This window comes from Mobula birostris, chromosome 6, assembly GCF_030028105.1.
Source record: "Mobula birostris isolate sMobBir1 chromosome 6, sMobBir1.hap1, whole genome shotgun sequence".
NCBI classification, from domain to species: Eukaryota; Metazoa; Chordata; class Chondrichthyes; order Myliobatiformes; family Myliobatidae; genus Mobula; species Mobula birostris.
The window spans coordinates 48,110,483-48,121,019 of NC_092375.1; the positions used below are offsets into that span (position 1 = coordinate 48,110,483).

General features: G+C 38.5%; 1 protein-coding gene across 2 annotated transcripts in view; it reads right to left on the reverse strand.

The window, feature by feature from the left end:
- Positions 1-10,062, reverse strand: part of kdm6a (lysine (K)-specific demethylase 6A) — a 252,209-nt gene extending 242,147 nt beyond the window's left edge. For both annotated transcript variants that reach the window (XM_072260435.1, XM_072260433.1), the window contains exons 1-2: positions 9,662-10,062; positions 9,488-9,551 (exon numbers count right to left, since the gene is read on the reverse strand). In XM_072260435.1, the coding sequence (XP_072116536.1) occupies positions 9,488-9,551; positions 9,662-9,789 (192 nt within the window). In that variant the 5' untranslated portion in view covers positions 9,790-10,062. The remainder of the gene's footprint in view (positions 1-9,487; positions 9,552-9,661) is intronic.
- Between the last annotated feature and the right edge of the window lie 475 nt (positions 10,063-10,537).

The window sequence follows — 10,537 nt, forward strand, 5'->3', positions numbered from 1 at the left end:
GTATTTAAGACTCAGATACCTCTGAACTTGTAGACTCTCTATTTGGGGCATGTATTGTTTTTGGAGCAGAAGAAAGATATAAAGCTGCTGCAGGCCCTTTCAGCGGCAATAAGAAATCAATCACCAGAAAGTGGCTAAATCCAACATTACCTACATTACAATATTGGCATGAAATTATTTTGAAATATTTAAAATGGAAAAGATGACTTACTCTCTGAGAATTCAAAAAGAAAAATTTTATCAAATTTGGAATAAATGGATTGAACTTATAACCCCAATGCGAGCAGAGTTTAGATGACTCTCCTTAAGGTTCATACTGATTTCCTCATCAATATAGTTATAGTGTTAACGTAAGCTCCCTTGGTTAGAATGTTCACTGTTTTATTTATGGAAAACATGGAATTAATACAAGTAAAGGAAAAGATTTGGGAAAAAAATGATAAAAGTAAATAAGTACACAGATTGGATAAGTATGTCTGTGGGTAGGAGCATATATGAACATGTACTTGTGAATGTATAAATACATACAGATTTATACATACATAAAAAAACAGAAAAGGTTTTTAATATGTAAAAAAGTTTGTGTAATACTTGTGAATACCTTTCCCAAATAAAAAAAAACATAAAGTACAACTGTTTGTGTGTTATTAGTTTAGGTAGATTGTGTTTGCCTATTACTGTGACTTCGATGAAGATCAGACCACATTTTGAATAATTAATGCAGAAAACCAGGTTATTCCAAAGGGCTCAAACTTTTTCTTAACCGTAGATAGTGTAGACAGCAGGAATCTATTTCCCCCAGAGTTGAACTGTCTAATAGCAGATGGCAACACCTAATTCCCTAACTTCTGGTAAGTACTCTCCTGTTTTTCTCCCGCCACCCCACCCACCTTTGTTTTCCCATTTTGCTGCAGACGCCCATCTTCTCTTCCCCATCCCATCCTCACAACCTGCCCATCACTCCCTCTGTGGTTCCTCACCTCCTTCCCTCCATTACATTATTACTGTCCTCTATCAAAAGCCTTCTTCAGCCCTTTGCCTCTTCACCTCCCAGCCACTCACATCCCTTCTCTTCCTTTCCAGTGTTGATGAAAGGTCTCAGCCCAAAATATCAACTGTTCATTTCCCTCCCGAGATGCCGTCTGGCTTGCTGAGTTCCTCCAGCAATGTGGGCGTGGCATGCATTGCAGGTGAGAGGGGACAAGTTCAAAGGAGATGTGCAGGACAAGTTGTTTTCTTTTTTAATTTTACACATAGCCCTGAGTGCCTAGAATGCATTGCCTGGTGTGGTAGTGGAACATAAATGTATAAGATACAGACACTGTGTAGGCCGAAGGGATTAGTTTAGTTGGGCATCCGATTGCTAACTTAACTAGTTCAGCACCTTGTGAGCCGAAGGACCGGTACCTATGCTATACTGTTATATGTTCTAAACAATAACAAGGGGAAAAAATCTTTGAAGGACCAATCTTCAATTGAGGCACTTAATTCAATTTCAATCTTGAAATTTCCTCCAAACACACACCAGGAAAATATGTGCAGATTGCAAGGACTGGCTAGTATCTTGACAGTCAAGCTCAAAGAATCATACATTTCACTCAAAGTTCCAGACTATACCAACATAACCATCAAGTACACCCTTTCACACCAGCAAGGCACAAGAGGTGGCACCACAGTGATATAGAGACAGAATGAGCCTGGGATTTTTCATTACAAACTCCAATGGCACAGCATCAAATACTGACAAAGACAGCTTTAATTAGCATCTATCATTTTTCCTCTTCTAAGGAATGAGTACAAATGCACAGTGAATACTTCAGATGGGGATGAGTAGCTTCCAGGTTCATCATTACATTCAAGATCCAAGTTGTTTAACGTCATTTCCGGTACACAAGTGTAAAGGAAAACAATAACTGTTACTCCAGTTCCATTGCAGAACAAAAAAAAGATAAAGAACAGAATAATAATAAATATAAATATGTAAGATAGCTTACATACATAGATTGATTGCATAAGGTGCCGCTAGACACAGGAGCATCTGTACATAAGGCGACTCTGACGGGAAATAATAAAGTAGTGGTGGATGGAAGTGTGGAGGGGTGGGTTAGTGAGTGGCAGTATTGATCAGCCTTACTGCTTGGGGAAAGTAACTTTCTTTGACTCTGGTGGTCCTGCATTGGATCCTACGCAGCCTCCTCCCAGATTGGAATGGGACAAACAGTCCATCAGCAGGGCGGGTGGGTGGGATCATTCATGATGGCACTTTTCCCATCTCCTTTCAGCATAGATGTCCTTGATGGCATGTAGGCTGGTGTAGGTGATGCATTGGGCAGATCTGACTACCCATTGTAGATCCTCCAGGACACTATCCTTTGACCTAACAAAATAAGGCCTGGCACATATGGATGCTAGAAATTGTCTCAAATCGATGGCGCAGTTTTTTTAAAAATGGAGAAATGAATGCCGTGGCCCTTATTTTCAATTATCTAGTTCATGCAAAAGAAACATTAAAATACTGACAGAAGTGCCTTACAAGAACTGTGCTGTGGTCAAAGTCCTTTTTTCCATACCAAGGGCATCCTGCATCATCTTGTGGTACTACCATGCTGTACGAGCTGGATCCATAGCAATCTAGCAGCTCAAGGCTAAGCCTCTTGGAGGGGATACGTACCTAGTTTTGAGCTGCTAGATTTGCTATGGATCCAGCTCATATAGCATGATAGTACACAATATAATGCAATTCTCATAGTACATAGCCCCTGCTAGATGCTATCAATAGAACTGCATTACATCAAAATCTATAATATTTGAGGCGCAGCATGTCCCTCATTCTACCGTTAAAGCCAGATGATCAATCCTGCTTCAGTGGAAGTCCAAGAGCAAAGCAGAACCAAGCATGTCTGAAAATGAGGATCACACCAAGATAGAGGGTGTAGTGAACAGCGAGAGAGACTATCAGCGCTTGTAGCGGGATCTGAACCAGCTGGAAAAATGGCAGCTGGAATTTAATGCAGACAAGTGTGAGGTGTCACACTTTGGTAGGTCCAACCAGGGTAGGTCTTACATAGTGAAACGTAGGGTACTGAGGAGTGCTGAAGAACAAAGGGATCTGGGAATATAGGTCCATAATTCATTGAAAGTGGTATCACAGGTAGATACAGCCGTAAAGAAAGATTCTGGCACATTGGCCTTCATAAATCAATGTACTAATTTATGTTATGTTGAATTTGTATAAGACACTGGCGAGGCCTAATTTGGAGTAGTGCATGCAGTTTTGGCAACCTACATATAGCAAAGATGTAAATAAAGTTGAAAGAGTACAGAGAAAATTTACAAGGATGTTTCCAGGTCTGAAGAACTTGAGTTATAAGGAAAGATTGAATAGGTTAGGATTTTAGGTGACCCTTTGAACGCAGATGATTGAGAAGATTTGATAGAGGTATAAAAAATTGAGTGGTATATATAGGGTAAATATAAGCAGGCTTTTTTCAGAGGTTGGGTGGGACTACAACTAAAGGTCATGGGTTAGGTGTGGGGGGAGTGAAAAATTTAAGGGGAACATGAGGGGAACCATCTTCACTCAGAAGCTTGTTAAGTTGTGGAATGAACTGCCAGCACAAGTGTTGCATGTGAACTCAATTTCAAAGTTTAAGATATGTGGATGGTAGGGGTATGGAGGGCTATGGTCCTGGTGCAGGTCAATAGGAGTAGGCAGGTTAAGTAGTTTGGCACGGACTAGATTTGCTAAAGAGCCTGCTTCTGTGCTGTGCTTTTCTATTACTCTAAAATACTGACTAATGTGCCAAAGCGGTAATATATGGAAACTGTACAAGTTACCCTCAGCCTACAAAAGTTTACACCAATCGAAATCAGATCAATTATCAATCTATTCTCAATCAGCAGCACAATGACCAAGGATGACATCAATGGTACTGTAAATTATCAACCAATAAACAGCTCACTGATGCACCTAAACAAACGTTGCAGGGACACAGCAGGTCAGGCAGCTTCTGTGGATGGAAAATGACAGATGACACCGAGTCAAGATCCTTCATCAAAACTGAAGAGAGGGTCGATGCCCAATTTGAAAATATGAACAGAAGGCATGTAACAAGAGATAGCAAGTGATTGGTGGATCCAGGTGAAGAGAAATGAAAGGCAGGTGAAGGAGGTGAGAGCAGGCAAAGCGAAAGAAGCTGGGAGGTTATCGTGGAGGTAACAAAGATCAGCAGATGACGGACTGAGGAGAAGGAAGGTGAAGCTTGGAACTAGATAAGAGGTGGGTGGACAGATGAGAACAGCAAGGGAAGAGGACCAGTGGAAGGAGTGTGGGCGTATGATAGGTGTTCAAAGTAAAATTATCAAAATACATAAATGTCACCATATACAACTCAACATGCCCTCCACCACATATCTATAGCAGTTTGTCAGAGTTTTAAATGACAAGCCAGTTCTTCACAAACTTCTAAGTAGAGGTGCTGCCATGCTTTCTTCGTAATGGCACTTGCGTGCTGGACACAGGACAGATCCTCTTATATGACAGCACTGAGGAATTTTAAAGTTGCTAACCCTCTCCACCTCTGATCCCCAGATGAGAACTGTCTCATGGACCTCTGGTTTCCTGCTCCTGACGTCAATAATCAGGAGAGGAATGAAACAAAAAAAAAAAAACAAGAAGCATTCAGTGAGCAGCAGTTCTGTGGGTCAAAGTGCCTTGTTAATGAGAGAGGTCAGAGGTGAATGGCCAGACTGGTTCAACCCAACTGAAAAGCAACAGTAACTCAACTAAACACACATTACAACTGCGGCATGCAGAAGAGCATCTCTAAATGCATAATACGTCGAACCTTTAAGTGAATGGGCTACAGCAGCAGTACTAGAACATACATTCAGTGGCCGCTTTATAAAGGTACAGAATGTACTTGATAGAGTGGTCACTGAGTGTACTTACGCAATGAATCAAAACCATGGAACTTCCTTTTCAATATACAACAGCACCTTCACTGGGTGGACTTCAGTCATAAAATCAGGTCCACATTACCATCTTTGGGAAACTGGCAATGAATAAAAGGATCCCAATAGAAGAATATTTAAAGCAAAACAAGAACATGTCTACATCAGTATGTTCAAAAGAAACAGCAAATGAAAATTTGGAAAGCCATAGGAACATATAAAATATCATAATCTCATGATGTCATAAAAAGGTTACTAATGCTTCCTTTGAAAGTGTAATCACTGTGGCAATGTAGGGTAAACATAGAATACCTAATCATTTTAAGAAAAGCCAAACAATAATTCAGATGTTAGTGAGAAATAGCAGTAAAAACATATTTTAACTTCAGGGAAAATATTCAATGTAAACAATTACTGGGGGGGAGGGGGATTGATAAATAAGGGAATCAAATCATTCCTGATTCAAAGTATGTTTTTATTTGAAACTGCCAACAATCAGTCCATAGTTCATTATTCCTGAATATCCTATTACTTGCAGATCCCTAGGCTTCACAAATCTTAACATTTCCCCTCCATCTCTAAAAGACATGCAACCTTAGTTCGGAAAACAAACCAACTGCAAGTATCAGATTTCAAAATTAAACGATTTCTGCAAACTGTATTGGGGTGTTGCAGTCCTGCATTTGTACTGGAATCTACACAGGCCACAGTAATGCTACAGCATTATAACTTGAAAGACCTATCACAGTATTATGAAAGTAAACTTTTAAAGATTCAATAATTTCACAATGCTGATCACTTACATAATTTTTTAGTACAGGAAAGTAAATAAGATTAATAAAAATAATCTTTTGACCTGTAATTAAACTACATACTATGCAAACTTAGCATTTGGAAATCAAGAATGCATATGCATCCAAAATGAAAATCAATACAAATGTTTTAAATTATAAACTGAATTGGAATAAATTAACTATTTTTCAAATACTGAGTAATATCACGTATTGAATAATGTTACACATTCAATCACCGTGTTCTTTTCAAATTTTTAAGAATACATGCAGCAACCAACGGTTGATACACTGAAAACAAGCTAATCACAAGCTCTGTGCAGCAATTATCTGGAAATCATTTAATTTTGCTCAAAACAGTTTGGTACTGAGGGGCAAATCATGAAATTCCACCACAATGAAAAAAGTAATGTACCATTTTGTCCCACTAATGTCAGAGTAGAATTGAGCATGTTCATCATTTCACAGAGGAGTATGTAACTATGAAAAGACTAAAAATTAGGCAATTAATCATTATCCTTCATTTTATATAAATAACTTCATTTAATTCTACAAGTGTTTAAAAAAAAACTCAATGAGTCATCACAACAAAGTCTTGCATATTTAATCAGCATTTTGTCTGCTCTACCTTTAACTAGAAAGATCTAAACTCAATAAGCACCAAACTGAGTAACTTACAGAAAACAAATCACCTATTGCTCTCATTTGTAATATAAAACAGAGGACTACTTCAATAGTTAGGTGATTTTAATCATACAGATTTTAGTGTATGCACAATAGAGGTTTTAAATTATAAAAGGAAATGAGGCCATAAATGAATAGCACCATTAAGGTTATGTTTGTTACTGTGTTATGAGCAAGTTAGCCTACATATTTTAAAATAATGACCAACTTTTGAATGTGTTTTCTTTCCCCCGCAGCTATCCAATACTTTTTCCATACATAAAAGTTGACTTTTTGGATCTCTTTGGTGTTGCAAATATTCCATCAACTGAACCAACTGTACAAAAAAAAACTTTACTCAAGTTAACTGCACTTCTCAAAGATAAAATCTTTAGTAGGAAACCATCGAGTTATTTACAATAGTTAACTTTATAAATATACAACTACAGTCTTCCTATAATATTGCAAATGCAAGGGCAGTTCGCGTGCCCCAATCAGCCCCGACCCATTTTGCACAAATTCATGATCAAACTTGGGATCTTTCTGCCTTACAAGACTGACATTATAAATAAATTGAGTGAATAGACTTGACTACACCAAATATAATTCATAGTCATGAAGATATAGCATTATTCAACATCAGACCATAGGAAGCATCCCATCTGGATGTAACATGGCTCCACTCTGCCCATGACCACAAGAATCTGCAGAGTTGTGGACAAAATTCAGTGTATCACAGAAACCAGCCCTCCTTCAATGAGCTGACTACAATTCCCACTACCTCAGTAAAGCAGCCAACAGACTCAAAGACCCCATCTACCCCTGGATATTTACTCTTCACCCTCTCCCATCAGGCAAAAGATACACAGGCCTGAAAGCACACAACACTGGAATAAAGGATAGCTTCTATCCTACTATCAATAATAATACTGTTGAATAGTTCACTCATACAATAAAATGTATCATACTAAGGAACCCTCCTCCATCTAGACCTTGACCTCAAATCTACCATGTTATGATCTTGCACCTTACTGTCTACCTACACTGAACTTTCTCTGTAATGTTCAACTTTATCCTGCATTCTGTTATTGTTTTACCTTGTACTACCTCAATGCAGTCAATTGACCTTATGAACTGCATGCAAGACAAGCTTTTCACTGCACTTGGGTAATGCGACAATATTAAATCAATTCCAATAAGTCTGGATTATTACATATAGATTTCATATAACTGCAGAGTTAACTATTTAAGCTTTTGACATAGATGAGTACTTAACAGTTATCCCAAAAAGCATTTTAATACAGAAATATGTGCCTTCCCCCACCACCCAGTATTCTACAACTGCTCAGATTATTCCTTGCAAGCCAGGTAGTGTGAGACAGCTACTTAGCTATTAAAACAATAGTGTAATTCTCACCATTCACAGGTAAATGTTAGAAGCATGACCAACCTTGTCAACCCTCACCAAGAACAGTCAAAGCACCATTAGCAATGTGTTTCGTACAAATTCAAATTTGCGAGTTAATGGTTTATAAGAATTGGGCGGTTTACTAAGCTGTATTGTGACATTACTGATTTCTACCAGCTTTTCTGTTAACAGAAAAGCATTTTGGAATTTTGTACTGAGAGGTTCTGTATGCTGGAGAACAAACTCACTACAAATCAGGAAACTACGACGATCCAACTTTTAGAGTTCCAGCTTGAATTTAGATTAAATACAAAATCAACATCCTCAAATAGACCTTAATATTTGTTGCCTATAAAACAGTTTCTTATTCATAATCATATAATTGGCAATTAAACGTTTCATCTTATAGACTACCTATCTGACATGTGAAAGAGAATTAGAACCTAAAACTAATGAATTATGACTTCATACTATGCTGCGGTTAAATGAAATAACACTTTAAGGGCTTTAGTACGAATGCCCAATTAGTAAATAAAATCTTAACATTCATTTTCAAACGACAACCATACTTCCTCAGAAATACTCACGTTACAAAAATGTACTAGAGCAAACCATGAAACAAGCAAATAAAAAATGCAATTTGAGTCAATTTAAATCAGTAAATATCAGTAGAAACATGTCGGACCGAGTATTACAACACTTACATAAGCTCAGATTTTAACCCACCTAAATAAAAACACAAACTGCCGCATTTTCCTCGCTGAAAACAACGAATCAAGTAGGAAATCAAAATCTAGTGAGATCGGACGCTCCAGAATTGTTCAATGTACATAAACTTTACGATACGTACAAATATGTTCTATTACAGTACAATTTTAAGAAAGACCTATACTGCAATGTAAATATCGATTCTATATGAAAGTTTTTCTCGAAGACGTGGTTCTGTCTCATTTCAGCAAATTTACACCCTCCTCAAAATCTATTTAATGAAATATCACACAGCCTCTATGGGATTGCAGCCATTTAATTATGTTTCCCAATTACTGTTTCGTGCTACAGGTTGAGTGAAAGAATCATTGTGCATTTGTCTTAAAAGCGCACAAACAATCCCATCAACGTTTCCGTTTCCAACACCTCAGTAGGTATAATTCATGTATACAACACAATGCACGTTGCAAGTGAAGAAAGAATGAAATTAGCCCGAGTTTCTTTTTGTTTGTTGTTGTCCTTCCTTTCCAATCTCACTATTTTCCTCTCTCCTCCCTGTCCCGCCATCTTGGAGATCAGCAGCCATTTTTAACGCGGAGCGAAACTTCAACCGATGCACAACACAAAACCCACAAGCAGAGCCCAGAGACTTGGAAGGCAAAACAGAACGAGGGGGGAGGGCGAGAGAGTAGCCAATTTTAATATAACCACCTAAAACAAAAGACTTGTCACTCACACCACACGTTCAACATCTGCAAACATCTCTTTTCATATGCACCATTGCTTCTCAGGTTATTTTACAGATATAAAAATATGACAACATTAAACGATACTGCCCAGTGGAAAGCAGGGGTGTTTTCTTTTAAGACTGCTTTTATTGTTCAAAAGAAGGGGTGAAGAAGTTTACGATTGCAACACATATATTGAAACATACATTAAAAAGACAGTGTTTCTCAGCTCTTACCTTTATTAACAAGGCCTTCGTTCTGGCGCCATCTTCATGAACCTTCAGAAATCCAAACAGTCGGCTGTGCGAACGCGACAGACAAGATGACATACGTTAACATCGGATTTAATTTATGCACAAACACTAAAACTCAATCAAAAACACAACACAAAACTTGCAGAATTTTCTAACCTATCGAGAGTTGCAATAGAGTCTCTCTCCTGGGGCGTCAGAGTTGGAAAGTCATCCTCAATTTCACTCGGTTTTCCCGCCGCCATTTTCTTTTCCTCATCACCGAATGATACTCCACAGGATTTCATGGGTTTACAGAGATGAAAAAAAACTGTTTGCAATTTATTTTGTATTATTCTTTATTATTTCCGTGCACTTTTTTGTTTTTCACATCCTTCAAGCTCTTGCTCCTTTCTACCACACGCTGTTGAAGTCCTTATTTATTCAGAAAAACTAAAATAGCATTTAAATGATATTAGCAAAAAAAACAGAGAAAACTTCAAAGCAGAAAGTTGTAATTGTGTCACACCGATTCTACGCCGTAAGCGCACAAGCAGCAAACCCACTCCCCACCAATGACCGACAGCTACCGACACCACGTGTCTTTGTGTTGATTTACGTCAGTTCGTGCTGCGGGAGCAACTGAAGCGAGGGCCCGCCTCTTCCGATCCATACCGACAATCATTGGCTATTATATCGACCCGTCCTTCTCATATTGCAACTGGCGCCGGTCTAAGGTGGTTCCCTATTGGACAGAGGAACTGCCAATCTTTGAAATCGCCATACACGTCAACAATGTTAGGGTTCGTCGGGCTACGTATAACTTTAGTTTTGCTTTATTTTTGTTGGTTTTTTTTGTTGGGTGGGGGGGAAGTGCGAAAGAAATGGTGATAGTGGAGTTAACTGTGTTTATTGCTTCCTCTGGGAGCAATCCCTTTCGCGATTAACTGAGAAACGGAAAGGATTCGGCCAGATTGGGTCGGATGCCAGTAAAAAGCTTCGTGGCCACATCCCCAGTTTCCAGCTCCACTTTCGGCGACTTACTCTATTCGTAGC